General features: G+C 40.4%; 1 protein-coding gene across 6 annotated transcripts in view; it reads right to left on the reverse strand.

Moving 5' to 3' along the window:
* Window positions 1-18,899, reverse strand: part of MTCL1 (microtubule crosslinking factor 1) — a 101,848-nt gene that overhangs the window by 23,266 nt on the left and 59,683 nt on the right. For 2 of the 6 annotated variants that reach the window (XM_064433837.1, XM_064433859.1), the window contains exons 5-9: window positions 17,301-18,626; window positions 16,197-16,352; window positions 8,587-8,679; window positions 5,555-5,785; window positions 3,810-3,998 (exon numbers count right to left, since the gene is read on the reverse strand). In XM_064433837.1, coding sequence (XP_064289907.1) covers window positions 3,810-3,998; window positions 5,555-5,785; window positions 8,587-8,679; window positions 16,197-16,352; window positions 17,301-18,626 — 1,995 coding nt within the window. The remainder of the gene's footprint in view (window positions 1-3,809; window positions 3,999-5,554; window positions 5,786-8,586; window positions 8,680-16,196; window positions 16,353-17,300; window positions 18,627-18,899) is intronic. The other 4 variants (XM_064433846.1, XM_064433878.1, XM_064433855.1 and 1 more) reach the window with 3 other exon arrangements.

An 18,899-nucleotide genomic window follows, 5' to 3' on the forward strand; every position in this document is an offset into this window, starting at 1 on the left:
CCACAAGAGAAATGAGGCAGAAGAGAAACAAAGCCAAATGACACCAATGCAAGTTACAACTCTCATTCCTATGCATACATTTGATAATTTTAGAGTTCTATAAAATTTGCTTTGCAAAGAAAGAAGATAAGGACTAGTACATAAAGTACATAAAGAAAAAAGAGCCTCATTGCAGGTTTGTAGCCTACTGTGTTGAGGGCATTTCTTATTTCTAGAGGCATTACATCAATGTCACTGTTATGGGACAAGTAACCCAGGTGCCCCCTGGCTTGCTGGGATTTTAATTACCTTGCCAATTTAAATCCAATTTTGGTTACATACTTTGGACTCCTGCAGAGAAGTCTCTTCTGCATGACTCTGTATTTATAGTTTGAGAAGTCTGTGAAATTATTTTTTCTGTTTTGCCAAACTGGAGTGGTTTTGGGGAGCAAAGAAAGTACTTTTGAGAGAATGTGCTTTGAAATATAAGGTTTACAACTAGCCATGGTTTAGATTTTGTTTGCAAAAAAGCTTATTTAGAAGACCAAGTCCTGTAAATACACAACAAGTATTGTTATAACCTTCCCCTTCCTTTCAGACATGTTGCACAGCAGAAATTTGGCATGGCTGTGATTCTCTGGACAGTCTTCCATGCAAGGAGGTGGCTCTTTAGCACCTTAGCTGTTTATAAAATTTAAAGCTTAGAGGAATCTCACTGATTTACAACTGATCTAAGACAAGATAATTACAAAGGCTTTACAAAAGTTTAAGGACTTGTATCCACAGCTCTGGATTTATGGGAAAAATAGCTGACAGCAAACAAAACCTTTATGTAGGCTCCAATGCAGGACAATGGAGCATTTACTAAGTTGAGTCAACCACAGAAACAGGAACATCCAGCTCTAGAAAAGTTTTGGTCAAGAGCAGTTTGCAGTTTGGTTCTTCTTTCAATCACAACTCATTTTTCTCTGAGAATTTCCGTTGAGAATTTCACTGAAGACTTTAGCCACAGGCTGGTATTACAAGCAGTTTAGTAGAGCAGTCAATTAAAAACGCAAGGTCAGGAGCCTAAACAGCAAACCAGAACCATGTATTTTTTCTGTCTAATCACAGATCTAGGCAAAAGATAAGCTGGATCTTGGTGCAACACATTTCAGAATATTCAGGGCTTAATGACTATACCTTTGAGTTTTTTTCTTAGCTAAGCTTTGAAAACAAACATTGCATGAATGAAAAGAGATCTAATTGGGGATTTTCTTAAAAAACCTCCCAGCAACAACATCACTGTACTGTTTTTCAATGCTTTTTCTACTGGACCATAGATAAACTCTCTACTCCTTATTCCCATATCGTATACCATCTAACAGGCATCTCACCCTTCATAGTCAAGTGAAACAAAGCTCTTCCTTTATCCACAGGCTGCTCTCCTCTGCTTTGCCACCAGTCCACCTTGTTTATCTCCTAAATACAAACAAACTTCCAGCCTGGCTCTTAACCTTGCCTGACACTTTCTGCTGTGTCCCTCAGCCACCAGCCAAGGGACAATGTCATGCAGGGAAATATGAACAGACCCCTCTCAGACTCCCGATCTACTCTGCCTCTTATCAGTTTTACTTTTTTCTCCCCTTTCTGCTCTGCCTTGCCCAGATCCCTCCACACACTGTCCAAATAAAAATCCCAGACAAGACAGACTTGTGTATATTTCAGCAAGCTGAGTATCTCAAATAATAGCAATACAAAATTAAAAGCTGCATGTTGAAATTATGGCCTTTGGGTTTATAATTCTTCTCAAAACAATTCCACTTTCCAGGCAGGGGAAGAAAGTCAGCAGCAAGAGTGCAGTCTGAAAACACAATCCATTAAATATTAAAATGAAATGTTAAAAATAAATATGGGTAACCTCAGGTTACCATATGCCCTTTCTTTTTTCTGACCTAGTTATCTCAGCCACTCCTAGACTAACTAAAAGTTTCATTCCTGATATGAAGTGTGTGCTGATGCATTTCATCTTGGAGCTTGTCAGGCAGATCCAGCAACTTTGGGTTCTTCTGGGTGGGTGCAAACCTTGGAGACTTCCAGCTGCAGCAGTCATTCCAATTTCCTGTATAAACACTGTTTTTTTCCAGTTGTGGGCTTAAGGAACCTGCAGAAAGCCCCTCAAAACTCAGTATGTTTTTCAGCACAGCAGGGCTTGTGAGAAGATGCCCCAGCATGTGCAAGCAGAACAAATAACAGTGATTAAAATGAGAAATATTTAGCAAACTTATTCATTCTTGCAGTGTCAAAATAACATTTTTTCTGGTTGGGGAGAAAGGAATCTGTTTTATCCTGATAAGTTCATTTGGATATCATGCACTATTTATCATCTTGGGGGGTACCAAGATGTGGTTAGTTCCTATGGATCAATTCTTCAAGCAAGATTAGCTGGAACTGCTGTGATTTATATCAAAATGAATTATAATCAATTTACTGCCCATTTCTGCCACCTTAACTGAGATTAATGTCTAAGCAATGATTATTTCAAAGAGTACATAATTCATTTGAATGTTCTATTTTAAGAGCTCTATATGGAAAGTTATTACATGATGGAGTTTGTAAAGAAACAACATTTTGGTACATATTTATTTTACTAATTCCAGAATAAATCAGTGTACAGATGGAATGCAGTCAGATGGTGTATTCGTGAGCATCTCTTGATCATGCCTCCTACAGCCTTTTACCAGCAAAGAGCTTGCTGAGAGGAAGGCAGTGATGGGTCTGGGTGACCAGCAAGACAGAACCTTTCCAAATGCCAAACCATCAAATGAATACTTGGTAGCACCCTCCACAGAAAATATCATTTTTATAGGATGGGGACTTCCTGCTGCCTGCTGCAACACATAGGCAGTTAGTAAACAGGTTGTCCATAATCATGAGGGTCTGGGGAATTCAATGTGAAGAGCTCAGATGCAAAGAGACACAATCCCCAGGCCTGCAGTGACTCCAGCTAAATATTGTGATCATAGGGAGTACGTGTTTTCCTGGGAGCTGTCACTGTGGAGCAGGCTCCCAAGTCAAAGACAAGGGACATCAGGCTTAAAGACTGAAGACTTTTTTTTCCCCTGAATTTGTTTTTCACATAGAATTCTTGCTCCATTCTATTTAGGATTGAAAATAAATCCATGTAACAGGATGGTCTCATATGAATGGTTTTCATTTAAAAATATACTAAACCTGTCTTCTTCTTCTATTTGTATTGTTACAAATAGATGAGGATAGTTAGTATATTAAATGTACAAAGGAAAAAGCTAGGATATATGGCAGTGCTCTGACACACACTCAGGGCACAGGAGATGCCAGGGAAAAGTTAGTATGATTTGATTTCAGGCTTTTAAAAATAAGTCCAGTGACAGGAAGGAACTTTTACATCATTTTCCCATCATCTCTAAGGGAAACATTAAATACATGTGCTAGTTTCTTAAATTATTTAAAGGAAACAAAATCACATGTTCTTGCTAAAAGCTTGACAGTAGAGTACAATAGATGTGCTCAGACAAGAGGAGCCTGTAAATTCTGTAAACCATCACACACTGATAGATGTTTCTGGGCAAACAGCCACAAGAGGAAATAGGATTTTTCACTGATAGCATCTGTCAACAGAAGAACAGTAATCACGTGGCTCGTGATTAAATTTAAATGTAAATATAATGGATGAAATCCACTGTAATTGCTGTGAAGCTAGAAGTATTTACACAAGGATAATTCTAGGTGATTTAACACAGCAGCACAGAACTCTTTCAGAAAATCCACAGTTTCCATTTCCAGGGCAAGATATATAAATGGTGTAGTACCTGCTTCTGCTGCTGCAGTAATTCTGCAGTCTGCAGCTGTGGTCCATGATCGGTGCTCTCCGTGGTGGGATGCTGGGAGAAATCTGTCAGTGCAAACACAACATCCTCTTCCTCCTCCTCTTGTTCTGCATCATTTGCCTTCTGCTCAGGCTGAATGCTGAAGTCTGGCAGGGCCTCAGGGTGCTCGATCTAGAATGCAAGGAGACAGGAATGCAGGAACACAGGAACACATTTTTGCCATTCACCTCTGGGGCCAGGAATCTACTGAAGGACTAAGGGAAGGGACTGCATCTCTGTGGTGGCATATATTGACTTCAGCTCAGGCTACAGAACTCATCTTTGAGTGACACATCGCATACTGCATGTGTGAACACACCACTATGCAGGCCTGCAACACAGGGGATTTATGCAACTGAGATGGGTCTAATGTCACATGAAGGATATAATCCATCACACATTAATCAAGAACTATACAAAACACTGGTGTATTTTGTGATGAAGTAATGGAGATTAGGAAGTATCCAAATCTATTATTTTATTTTCTGCAAAGCATAAGGAAAACATGGCTCCAATAAATCTGGGCTGGTAATAAATTAAGCAGTTAAAAAATCCAAACAGTTCGGTATTAGAAGATGAGCTAATTTACACAGAAGCAAATTAACACTGCTGAAGTAAAGTAGAAGCTAATTATTTCTAAATAGCTACTCCTCTCTTGTTTCTGACTCATATTACCAGCAGATGAATCTAAAGATGTTAAGCCACTCTTTATCTAAGAAAACAAAACATTGGAGTATTCAGCTTAAGCACACTCTGACCAGACCTGAAAGATTACTTGTACTGCCAAATGCAGCAAACCTTGAAAAACACTAGGCATAAAAGGACGAGAAATACTGAGAAAAATTGCTTTGTTGCTTACCAAATCGCTTCAGAATTGCATGAACCTGCAAAACAAATCTATTGTTCTCAATAATTTAGTGAACAATATCAGAATGGGAAAACACTTTATTTATTTTTTCTTTAGCTAAGAAGAAAATGGTAATCCTGGGTGTGCAATTCAACACTTCCTTCCCAGTGCATGTTGGCTGGCAACCACACCCCTGCTGAGATGTGTCAGCTTGGGGATTCCAGGTTGTTAAGTACTTCTGAAATTCCTGGTCTTGATTTAGCCTCTACTTAGAAAAGCACCATGATGACGACTGATGTACTGCTGCTGACGGTGACAGACGTGTGTGTATAGAGAAGGGGAACAAATAAGGATGATTCACTGTAAGTTCCCACATGAAGCTGTATAATTCTCCTGCCAACACAGAAACAGAGCTTCCCTCCATCTGTATTGCTGAAGGCTTTGTAAGGAACACACTGTGCACTGGATGAGAAAAACAACAGCACTCAATCCATCTAAATAGATTTGACTCCCTCACCTTGCTAATGTGTTTTTTTCCTTTTTTAAAAATTACTCAGGAGTCATATCTTTGAGACCTAATTAATTTTTCATTTACCATGTGAGAGTATTTAGGACCAGCTGTTTGTACTAGTTAAGTGTTTCGCTTTAAAGATGTGTGATCTGTAACATATCATGCAGAATATACTTCAGCACAAGCCAACACCAGCTTTCATGTTTAATTTGAATCCCCTTTCAACATATATGCAATTTGAAAGCTGCTGGTGTCACATCATATTTCAAGTCTACACTTAAAGAAGGGACATCCCAGTACTCATCTGAGTTATTAAGGTGGGACAGTTACCTCTAATGTGTCCTCCCCTTCCTCCTCCATTCGCTTGCCTTGCCGCCAGTGTTTCAGCAGCCACTTCAGTTTGACATACAGGAGAAAGGTGTCCTGCTTGAAATGCCTGAGTTCCTGCTGCAGCAGATTTTTCTCCTGACTCCAGGTCTTCTCCTCCAGTTTGTTCTGCAAAGTCAAGCTCTGCACTTCCAAGTCTTTTCTCCGCAGGGTCTGCATATGCTCCTCCTCCAGCTTAAATGGAATAACAGGCAACATGTCAACAGAGTGGTGTCCTGGGGCAGTCTCCAGGAGTTGTTCTTCACTGGGTGAGACAAACTGAAATCACTAATTTTCATCAGTAGTGAGTTTGGCTCAGTCAGTTCTTCAGCAGTTATGACTGCTGAGGAAATTAGAGGATAGCAGATGATAAACTTTCCTGAGATAACCATATGAAAGTAACCTGCTGTGGAAGTGGATATTTACTTCAATCATGCACAAGATCTCTGAAGCTGGTTAAACATTTTACACCACTCATATTTTCCTCCCTCTCTTGATTGTATCTCTGCAGTAGGTTCCCAGCAGAGCCACCAGCCCACACTGCTGCACATATCACACTATGAAATGCATTTGCAGCCATTTGGACAAGGTGGGACCACAGCTGCCCTTCAGACAACCTGGAATATTTGCCTTGAAACTTCCTCCCACAGGCACAGGTTAAATCTGTCCACAGTTGCTACGTCTCCCTCTGCCTCTGGAAGGGCAACACTTCTGAAGAAAACACTTCCAGTACCTCAGATACCACTACTGGTCCCTCACTTCTTGGAGTTCATACTGAATGATACCACAGTAAATGGTCTCTCATTCTGGCATGATTTTATCTGGGACACAAGCAGGAACTGAAGAGACAGGAACAGATTGCAACTCAGCACTCAATGTGTCTCAGCCTCAGTACTAAAATCACCAAGAAAAGCTCATTCCTTAGAGAAAACGAATAACTACACCTGTTTCAATGCAAGGTCACCTGAAACATCGTTCTTTAAACATGACCTCTCCCTCAATATATAAAAAAAAAACCATGGCATGACTTGCAGCCAACAGAACTTGTACAAATTAGTTGCACAAAGATGAGAAAGTTTTTCCACTTCAACCAAGCTGTGCCTTCTTCATGGATGAAGAAAATGCAGATGGAAAATGAGTACAGAGTCACTGTTTAGAGGTGCCAGTTTTTATTTTCCAGTCTGCAGAACAACAGCCTCTCCTTTTCCTGACCAGCTCCATAGATAAAATCTATGAAAGCCACAGTACACTTACGACCACAACAATCCAAACCATTGGAACACGCCCTGCAACAAACAACGCTCACATAAGAATAAAGAATAATTCAGGGATTAGCACTCCCTAGCAATAAATACTGCTAAGAAATATATGGTTGATTTTCATGGCAACATTCAGATGCTTCTGAAAGAGGGTGCCAGTCCATATGAGATAGTTTCCTAAGGACGTGCCTGCCATCTAAATGATGTGCTCCAGCATAATGCACATTTTTAGCATCTATGCTACTATGACTTAAAAAGTTCACGATTAAATTGAAATTATTTACAGTAGTGGCTATCTTAAATATGTTTAAATGAGTCTTAAAAGTAGTCTGGAACAAAATTAGTCATAATGGCCCAAAAAAACATACACACAACTCCTAATAACACTCAGGGAGATTATACACTGGTGGCACCCATCAATTTGATGTCATTAAACATTCCTAAAAGTAAAAAAGTAAAAGAAGAGCTGATTTTAAATTTAGTTTTTACTAAAACTAAAAGAAAGAAAGAAGTAGATTTGATGTTGATGACCATATTTTCACCAAATAAATTTATGGTTAAATACAGCAAAAATCTGAGTAATTTCCACCAGAAATCCTGGAAAGTGATAAAAAAGGAATATTATCAACAGAACGGGCATAATCTGGAAAAAAAATGAAGAATCCAGAAAATGCTTTTATTCTTCTATTTCTGATGGCTATCAACATGAACAGCTAGCTTTGATTTTGGTGCATTTTTTTATCATTTTGACAAGCTGTTATATTTCAAATCCTTGTGGTCATGAATTTTTGCAGAAGACCCTAGTGGAGGTAGATTCATAGAGTGTTATGCTTTTTCAATGGATAGCAATTGCACAAGAAAAGAACTTTAAGAGATGGACATAGCTTCCAAAAAGCATTCATAGCTGAGGCAACTAGGAAGGAAATCAATTGACTGGTTGCCTTCAAAAACTCCTGTGGAAAGCTCCTGTGGAGATCAACTGGAAATTAAAGCTAGTTATGAAAAAACAGAGAGATACCACTTGGGCATAAAGAGATTCGTTGGCACAAGGAAAAATTCTTTACAGTATGCAACAATTATGCTGAATTTAGTCCATGAAGTAAATTTCAAAAGAAAACTTCAGTTAAGAGCCAAACAGCCTGCAGAAATTAGCAACAGATTTTTTTCGCTCTAGGAACTAGAGATCAGAAAACGATTGACTAATCTGTTCCAGCCTTCAAAAGAGCAGGGGGAGCTCATGTAAAAAAAATATTATTTATTCACTAGCTATTAGTAAGAAGATTGGAAGCACTGAGTACTGAAAAATACAAGAATGAATGTCCTGATTTGTTTCTCAGCTATGTGCACATAACTCCTCTGACTTCAGAGAGGTGCTGGATTTTCTTTTGACTAGGAGGAGTCAGAATGAGATATGGAGTCAAACTGAGCTCCCAGGGATCAAACACACCCTTCCCCAGCTCACAGAGAGCTGAAGGGTGACAGAATTCTCCATGCAGTATTTAATATCTCTACCACAATTTCCCCAGCAGAGGGGAGGACAAAAATTCTCTCCACCAAGCAGAGAAGCCAGATTTACGGTGGTAAAATGGGCTTGAGTTTAGATTTCCTCAAATTCCAGATTCTTCATTTACTCAGATGAGGTCATACATCAGGACACAAGTTCCCACAGTCCTGACAAACAAGGCTCATGTCACACATCATGGTCATGCGTCTCTCCCAGGTGGGTTTTGTATTTACCTGGATGATCCTTTCTGAAAACTTTTCTTGCTCCTCTCGGTGAAGTCTTGTCTCCTGCTCAAGCTGAGCCTGAAGCTCCTGTATCGATACATTCTGTACAGGTAAAACATGGGAATCCCTGAGCTGATCAGCAGGACAAAGGGAAACGTTTAGCAGAAAATGTGTCTTGGAGGTGTGAAAAAAATGAAAAAGAAAAGAGCCGTGGGACAGACATCTGCACAACTCAAGATTATCAATAGTTAAAACCAAAGCACAGTGTGCAAATAAATAACAGTGTCCTAAATCTGTGTGGGAATTTCCTGTGTGCCTTCTTCTGGAAACTAAAACTGGAATGCTGATGTTACACATTGGATATTCTCCTCAGGCCTCTGCTCTGGGTTTGGCCTTGAATAGCTGAGACTCCTGTTTGCAGGATTATGTATTTGGTGGTGCATTTTCTTATAATCAAAGCTGAAAATTTTAACACCTCTGCACAAGATTAATCTAATGCATGCATATTGAACTTAATTATTTATTCATTTGCAGCAGTTTTGGTAGGGCAGTTAATGCGATAGCATTTATTAAACCAAGGATACATAAGATCCCTTTCTTCAGATACAAGACAGTTCTTTGCACAAATCAACTTCATTTTGTGATTTCTACTCAAAATAATTACAACAAAAATGTCACAGTGATAAGCTGTGTGAGCCTGAGATCTGACCAAAATAATTAAGTATCCCCATACAGGTCCCATACTGTTTTAATCTTAATAGCTTCAATTTTATGATCTCATTAAGTTTGGCATCCCATCAACTTTACTCCTGAAAGTTACTTAACTCAAAAATAAAGACCCAAGAAGGCAGAGTCAGATCTCATTATTCACACTACGGTAATTAATCTTGTGGCACTTATATTTCTGACCAGAACTTTCTGTGCCCTTCACTTTGTGTCTCTCACATTGGTGCCAAAACTGATTTATCTGCACAAAAGTGATGCTCAGCTGGATGCCATCCTCTTCACGTGTGCAACCACAGAAAGCAGCACCAAACTCCTACTTCCCAGAGCAAAAATGTACTTAATGACAGGGTTGCTTCAGGCTTCAAAGTGTAAGCCTAAATTCTTATCTGGCCCATGTCCTGTGTGCTCCAGCCTCAGCAGCTGCAAGGACATAACAAAGGTCGTGGGACAGCTCTCCTGGGCTGTGGTGCCATTTCTCCATCTCCATCAGCTCCGGCATCCACCTCCTCACCACTCCTCCCACCTCCCAGAGCAAAACCTCCATCCACCTCCTCACCACTCCTCCCACCTCCCAGAGCAAAACCTCCATCCACCTCCTCACCACTCCTCCCAGAGCAAAGCCAGCAGCTGCTGCTGTTCAGGCCACACAGCCCTTGCTGGAACATTTTGGTTATTCAAAATGTATTTCTCCCTGGAACAGACACCCCTCACCCCTCCTCTAGGGAAAAATGAGATAAGGCAAATGGAAGCATCCCAAAAACTAGCTGCAGGACCACACTCTGCTGAAAACCAAAAGTGGACCTACACAGACTTTCTGGGCCCTATCAGTTCCTTCTTTACTTGAGTCATTTATTGACTTGTGCATGTCTGTTTTGTACCTGAAGAAAAGACACTTCCATCCCTTTGAAAGGTACACATAAAGTGATTAAGAGAACATGACCTGCCTTAGCAATTTAATCTGTCTCTGTAATATGTCTGCAAATATTTTGTAGTGCATAAGGTCAAAATTTGGTTTTGAAAAGAACTGCTTATGATGGGATTTGTGAGTTTGGCACAATCATTTGTAAATTCTTTATTTAATTCTCTCATGCAATAAAGGAAAAATTACTTTCATCAGGAATTTCTGCATTATTTTATTCTGATCAGGCTTCTTTAGGAATATGGCAAACAAAAACCAATGTATCAGTTCATTAATGTATAATTTGAAAAAAAGATGTTATTTCCCTTCATGAATTCAAAATTATTAACCCATCCAATATTTTTATAAATATGTAGCCCATCAAAGCCAAATTTCAGGAAACTTCAGTGCCAGGATTATGTGGGAACTGTTGGAATTACTGAAAATAAGTTAAATATATCATGAAGGCAGATACAGTATTACATGTATGCTAAAATCACATCACAACTGCTTTGCCTCTTAAAGGACAATACATTTTTGTAGGGCCTAAAGCAAATTTAAGTTAGAAAGCAGCTAGTGCATGAATGCAGAGCTGCACACCTTTTCTCTTCCAATGCAACCTGAGAACTCTTCACAGCCCATAATTATATATAATGTTATTTCTAGCAGAGGTGCTGGGATAGCTCCACTGCTCAAATCATGAGAAATAAGGCTTCTTACATACCTAATAGAGTGCTGCTAAACAATCTATTAGGATTGTAAATAAATAAGACTTATAAATGTATAGTGTAATATTTTTGTATGCAGTTCAGGTACCCGATACTGCTCTGATGGATGTCTGGATGCTTACATGTGGAAATCAGTCCCCTATCATGCAACCAGCAGGCTGCAGTCTGTGGCACAACTGTGGTTTTGTTTTGTTTTAAAAAGGAACATTACTACAAAATGGACACAACAGTTGATAACCTGTTATATTCCATTCTTTGTTTCCTTTGTTCTCATTGAGGAGCGTGCTACACGAGGAACAGAAGACACCCCGAATACGACAGCCACTGCACAATGTGCTGACATCACAGGACAGACACACACTCACTACAAGACGTACAAACACAATACCATGGGAGCTACGAGCTACTGCTACTCTACCACAGCACCACGGAAACAGCTGCACTTCATGCACAGCTCAACACCGACCAACAGTGTCCCATTATCCCAGGTATTGCATTACCAGACACACTTCCACTCCTGTCCCCTCAGACAGGCACTGCCAAATCCTTCTGCCCAGTCCTTTTATCTCACCTGTTATCACTCCAGAACAAGCTAATCCATGCTGTTGTCTTTACCTCAAGAGGATGCACAGAGAAAAGTCATCTTGGGGACTTCACCACTGCTCCCTCATTTTACCGACCCCTTTCCTCACCTCTCAGAGTGCTGACAGCTTTTTAGGTTACTTTGCAGCTCACACAATCCCACATATCTGCCATGACTTGTTTTTACAAGATTGCCATCCAAGACAGAGTATGGCTGGGTTTTATTTTTCTGCTTTCTCCATTTTACCGTAGCTAATTGCAACCTCAATTCGCCTGCAAACCTAATAAATTTATATGCAACAACCGTGAACATGAAATTTCATGGAATCTTTCTCATAAGCTTTCCCTCCCACCCCCAGAAATGATCAAACAAATAAGTCCTGAGGAGGCAGGGTAAAATGATGCTTTCTTTCCAGCATTTGCATGCGATTCGAAGTCAAAAGATTATTATTTTATACTGCCCCTCTAAAGCTACATTATAATGCTTTGATATTTGGACCTTACATTTGAACACATAGTTTAAAAATTGCTACTTTTTCACAGACTGACAGCTGGCCATTGCATCTGTCAGAAAGTTCCAGTGCCTTTTGTTATACCTTTTACATGCAATTCACATCTAACTGAATTTGCAAAGGCTGCTTCTGAAGATGTACTCTTCTTCTCACCCCTTAAAAATAGACAACACATATTTCATTTGCTAGTGTAGAATAGGCAGCTGTGTGGTTATTTGTCTCTGCTTATATGAAAAGTCTCTGAGTTTGGGAAAACACAGAACACTTCGAGTCTTTAAAAATCCCTCATTGTATGGATAGTACACAAAGTCTCACCAAGTTCAGTTAGAACTCAAATATCCAGATTTACATCATAAAGGGTCTTTTAAGCCATTACACTGTCAGCCTCTACAGAATCTTACACAGCAAGAAAGAATACAATACATCAAAGTAAATTATTCTTGCATCCCCTAATCTTGGTGGGAAGGAATAATCACAGCAGCAGTTTATCTTTCTCCTTCCCACAGCTTTGCATTGGAGGAATAGTGGACATAAGACATACAACTTTCTATGTAGTCCTTGGTTGTTGTTGTTGGGTTTTTTTGCTTTTTTAACAGAAGAAAAAAAAATCACAATGTGTGAACCGTTCACTGTTTCCTTTCTGGAAAAACAAAACCTTTAACCAGAGAAATGCACGTGTAAATTTTCAGCACATGGCTGGGAACTGCTACAAAAACCATCCAGCTGAAAAACACTCACATGGAGGTATGAAAATTGCACAGAAACAGCACCAGTCAAAAACCAGAACTGTCAAAATATAGATCAAGATTCTCCTCATAGGTCCAAAATGGATCCATACAGAAGTTTTGATACAAAGCAGGTGCCAAATTGACTTACCTAAGTTGCACATCACTGTATCTTGTTGGTCCACATTTAACCCAGTAATTAACTTAGACTTATACATTCCTTATCAGCATGATAAGTAAGGAGAATAGATAAACATATTAAAAGTGGCTTATATGCTATTCCTATTTTATTACTAGACCTTGTGGAAAACTTGTTGTTTAAGACATGCTCTCACCTTCTCCAGCCTAGTTGCTTTTATTTTAAATCTCTGATGACAATTCACTCCTTTTAAATGAATTCCCTTCAGTGGTTCTTTTTCCATAACATATGAGTGTCAGAGAGTTTATGGTAATTTTCTACACAGAAGTAAATGGTAAGTCTTTAAAAGCCATGTATGAAAACAATCAAAATCTGAAATGCAAAGTGTTTTTGCCTTTGATATACACTTGCTCAGGAAAAGGCAGAACTGAGATCCTCTGAAGGAAGAGAACTAGCAGAACAGCTCAAATTTAGAGCATCAGGTATTAAATGGACCAAGCCATATCTGGTCATTTGAAAGAGAGAATTTTTTCTTCTTCTGAATGTCTTCTGACTTCTGAATAAACAGGAAGCAATTGCTTGAGGAGACTGTCTTTTGTTTATGGATATTCCATTGGCAGAAATCACCAGGTGAAAAATTATTTACTGTTTTTCCCATTGCTTTCCATTTATTGCCATAAGATGTTTGCTCCATGCTACCTGTTTTAGTTCTCCTGTTTATTTTAGTCAGGGCAATTCTTACTAGTTCACCTGCTTTTTCCTTGGATAGTAAAGAATGATTTCCCCATCCCACCACAACAGAGCTCTGCTAAAATAATGAATAATGGATGGAACATCCACCCCAATGGGCTCCAGCCTCCCACAACAGCAGCTGAAAGGCTTGTTTCAGCAAGAAAACAAAGCCCTGCTCTTAAGGCAATTTCAAGATATAATTTCCCTTGGACTGGGACTCTAAGCCACCTCTTTAACATGCAAATACATTCTAATAATCCTGTTGCACTAACAACTAAAGTGAAAAGCCCAAACAACAGCACATGTTTATAGTTAGGCCACAGGGTGGTTTCAAGCACATGTCTGTCTGCATTTATTATTTTTAATAAAACAATTAAGCTCCCATGGTGCTCATTTTTAAAAATAGAAGGAATTGCTAAATGGAAGCTGTGTGCCATTGCTTGTAAAAATTTTAATTTAAAATTCAGACAAATAAGCTTGCTTGAATAAAAAGAAAACATTTTCCTCAGTGAAATGAAAGGCCAGTGCATTTATTTTCACTTCTTAAGTCAAAGCAGATAAAGACTCATGTATAGCCATACCCACTGCTGGCATTTGAGTCTCCATTTGAAATTTCTGGGGTAATAAAAAGACACCTTCAGTATTTGAATAGTATTCTTTCCTGCTCATTCACCAGGAACAAAAAAAATTACAGTTTTTGTTAGTGCAGTGTATGAAATTAAAAAAAATTAAAATAAATTGAAATACTTAAAGTGAATAATAAAATTAAATTGAATAACAAAATAATAAAATGATATCTTCCAAAATGATTTTGAGAAATCTTCTGCTTCACTTGACCACTACAGATTTTAATATTTCAAGATTTCAGTGGGCAGCCTTCCCACTGAAAAGTTTTAGCATAAAGCAATATAATATTCTTCTTTGCTTAAGTGATCATGACTATAAAAACACATTAGTCTTCCACATTTTCTTAAGTTAGACTATTTGAGCCCCAGCCTAGGTCATGTTTTGAGCACCTTTGATTATAACTACTGGTTTGGTCCTTGCTAGGCTGTGGTGTGAAAACTTTCCCTTCTCTGTTCAAGTACAGTTTACTGTACATATTTTATACCTCATCCCATCCTGGGAGAGGAAAAAAAAAAGGTATTGTGCAAAAAATAGCCAAATCCCTAATCTAACAGAGGGCATACATATACAGGCCTTAATATAATAACAACACTGATCTAAGATGTAGGAGGAACCAATAAATATGACAGAATTTAAACAGAAATATTGTAATATTTAAATATTGCTGGAGTAATTTTCTGACCCTATCTACCGTAACTGTCAAGCAATATCAGTTTCTGATTGCAAAGGGATCCATGCTGAACAACAAGATTTCTTTACCTCACTGGCCCCTTTCACAGCTGAAGAATTACTTTACTCTTCAGTGAGAAGCTTATGGTGTCCTGGATTTATCAGATATCCTTCCTGAGGTCTATTATCACTGTTACAAGTGAAAAGTTGGAAGGGACGCTGCTGAACAAATTTATTGTTCTAATCCTACCAAAGATCTGTGCTGTTGGGATATTTTAAACCAAACCAAACAAAACCAGCAAAGAATTACCTGTGTTAAGGTGAAGGGCCACTTTCATATCCACATCATCACGCTGTTTGGCTACCAGCTGCCCTGAAGTTTTTATCTTCTTACCCCTGCTTTCTAGGCCTTGCAATTGCTTACTTGCTAACCCAGCTGTCCTAGCCACCTGTCCCCTTTCTCCAGACTGAGTTACGGTTTCAGATCTATTAAGTCTTCTTCATGTGTCTATAGAATTAAAAGCACATTAAAACTCATCCCTCACTAGAAGCTACTCTAACCATCACAGTTTCAAGAACTGGCTTGCTAGTGGCCAGCAGAAAAATTTCTCACTAGTCCAAGCCCACCTTTATGGAGACAGATTTGAAGTTGTTTTCTTCATGACCAGTTGCATTGTCTGGACAATCTGTGTTCATGAGAAAGCAGCTAAGGAGATGTTTACTGAGGCAGATATGGCCTCTGCATGAATGAAGATTTAAATAAAAATGGATTGATGCTTTTGACAAATGGAAAAGTACTCAACAACTGAAACAATGGAGACTTATGCTTTAAATAAGCTTTTTTGGAAGTTGCAGGGTGCTGCATTCCTGCGTGGTGTTGAGAATCACCATGCACATCAGCATCTACTGACAGTCAAAATGCAAAGGATTCTGTCTGTGGACTTTCCAGATTTAAAATATCCACATGCTAAAACCTGGAAGCATGATCAAATATCAGGGATTGCAACCTCTTCTGGAGTTCTTTCATTTCTCTACTCAGTTGTAAAGGGTCCCTGAGCTGTACTTTCCCCCTTGGCAAAGCTACTTGGAGCAGGGTGATGGCTGGAAAGTTAGGACAAATTTGCTTTTCTGAAGCTGCATGGGGCAAATGAGATCAACCACAAATTTCACAACAGGGGTGCCGTGTTTGGTCTAATTTACTCCCCCAACCCTTGGTTTCTGTTACTCATCTCCTGGCTAAGGCAGCAGGAGGCAGTGAGTAAGATGGGCTGCTTTGCTGACCTCTAGACTGAAACAGCCCTTGTCTCCTGGCCTGTAGAGTTTAATGTCTCCATCAGCTCTGCGGTGTGGGTCGGTGGTGGCTCGCTGGTGGCGAATCTCTTGCTCCTCTCCACGATCTTGTCTGAGCTGCCACTCCATCTGATCCCTCAGTTTGGACTGTTAGATGCATGGGCGGTTTATAACAAAAAAACAAAAGGACAGGAGGGAATAAAGAAAACAAAAATGGGTAAGGTAGACGACTGAAAAACTACAAGACAAAGAAAAGCGTGAACAGAAAAAACAACTTAAATACAGTGGCATAAGAAAGTGAAGAGAACAAAACCAAAATGAGGATGAGCAAAATGATGGGCTGAAACATCTGAAAAGCAAAAAAGAGAAAGAGAGGAAAAAAGAATGCAAACACTGGTTATGAGGCGCATGCAATGAGGATGCATGAGTCAAACCAACAGCAAGCAAACAAGTCATGAAGGATATGGGACACAAGGCTCTTCCTTCCTTACTTGTGCGGTGCAGAAAAGCCATATCCAGTGTGGCAGTTGTGGCAGTTTAGACATGCGCCCATGGGCAACGCTTTAGGCAAGGCAGTCCTTCGCTGGCTACAGAGCTTCTCACTCGCTGCTCGGTTAGGGGAGTGAGCTGTAAGCAGGCTTTTCAAAACACATCACTTAGAAAACTGCATTTGGTTGGGTTCTTTTGGCAAGGCTTTTGAGAACATGCCTGACCCTTTTACAAGAGAGCATAATAAAGACCTCCTCACATTTCTTAGCAAGGCTTCTAATTTACATTCACCAGATTTTTTTTTTTTAAATTAATCTCCTTTTTTTCATGGGGAAACACTGCTGTTACAGACAAAAACAAGACAGATCTCTTTAACACCAATGGATTAGCCTTTTTGCCACGAGGAACCGCCTCTGAATCAAAGGAGTTGTGCAAATAAATAAAAGAAAAAAACTATAAAGTGTTTGTTTAACATTACACACTTAATACACTGCGGGTCTGAAATCATAACAAAGCAGCTGTGAGGAAAATTAGCTCTAGGGTAGCAATTGCCAGAAAGAAAGAGAAACGATAAAGAGAAAGAAGGCAAGTAAGAGGCTGACCTACCTGGAAGTCAGTCATCAATTCCTTCCCCAGGTTACCAATGGGAGAGTCTCGGGACATGGAGGTCATTGTGGATAGGAAACTGGAAGACTCTGTGAGATGGGGAAGGGGGGATAGGTCCTCCATCTGCTCCTTAAGGCCCTCTCCAATGTGATCAACCTTTTCCAGGAAGGTCTGAAGCTCCTTCCGGAAAGCTTTCATCCTGGAGTTGACAGTATCCAGAAGCTCTGGCTCATGCTTATCTTCTCCCCTTTCCTCACCACTTCTGAAATCCTGCTCAGGGGATGGGCTGCTGGTTACGTGCACCTTTGCATCATAAATCAAGCTGTCCGTATCGGTGATAAGGCGCTCCACAGTCCTTTCCAGTCGCTCAGCCTCGCGTTTGATGTTAATTAATGACTCGGTGTCCTCTTTCACTCTCATGAGCTCGGTGGAGCACAGGTCGCTGACTTCTGATGGCTTCCCACTCCCAAAACCCGACGTCTTCTCATAGACTTCTTCGGAGTCGCTCTCGCCCCCAATAGGCCCCTCTCTCTTTGGCTGTGGTGGACGACCATCTTCGCTGTCACTCTCTTTTTTCCCGGCATCACTGTCGGCGTCGCTGTCCCTGGGGCTGGAGGTGCGCAGGCCCAGGTGAGAGGCAAGATCGTAACGCTGGACGTTGGACATCAGGACCCTGTTCTCATACTGGAGCTTCATCACTTTCCCACTCAGCTCATTGATTTGTGACCTGGCCGACTTCAGTTCCTCTTGCAAGGTCCCACCACCCTTGGATGCTGCATCATCCAACCAGCCTGGCTCCTGGCCTGGCTCGAACTTGAATTTGTTCAGCTCATTCGTTAGCTGCTTGTTGTGATCCTCAATTTCAGAGATTGACCTCCTCAGCAGCTCTGCTTCCTCTTCCACAAACTGCAGGTGCCTGCGTAGCTCCGTGGCTGACTCCACAGAGTCTCCGTAGGGCGAGGTAGGAATGCTTGAAATGTGGTCCCTGCTGAGACACTCTTTCTCATACTGGCACCTCATATCCTCCATCTCAGCTTTAATCCCCCTGTTCTCCACCTCCAGTTCCACTATTTTTCTGCCCAGTATGTTGGCTTCCTCCTCCACCAGCTTCAAACGAAGCTTCAGCTCAGCCTCCCTGGTGCTGGGTGGGCCCCCTGCTTCCCCAGTAGGCAGGGGACTGTCCACATCTCCATAGATGGACTTGTACTTCTGGAGCTCCTGCTCCAGTTCGTCCTTTTCCCTCCCCAGTTTGGCCATCTTCTTACGCATCAGCGCTGCCTCCTCTTTGGCAAACTGGAGCTGGCACTTCAAATCAGCACTGTCCTCCTGCCAAGAAAAATCACCCCCCCAACCCAAGATGATATTACAATACAAGAACAACCAGCAGCTTATTTTCCAAAATCTCCACCTCCCCATCCTCTGAGCTGTATCTGTTAAGTATGCAAACAATTCACAGACAGAGCTGCGCAAACCACACAGCTGGCACGTTTCATGGCTTGGTCTTGGTTAAATTGGCAAAGCAGCTTGACCAGAATTATGAGGGAGAAAAAAAAAGTGTGCCTGTGCAAGTGTTCAGTGATGCAAGACTGCCAACACAAT

This window comes from Passer domesticus, chromosome 1, assembly GCF_036417665.1.
Source record: "Passer domesticus isolate bPasDom1 chromosome 1, bPasDom1.hap1, whole genome shotgun sequence".
Taxonomy (NCBI): domain Eukaryota; kingdom Metazoa; phylum Chordata; class Aves; order Passeriformes; family Passeridae; genus Passer; species Passer domesticus.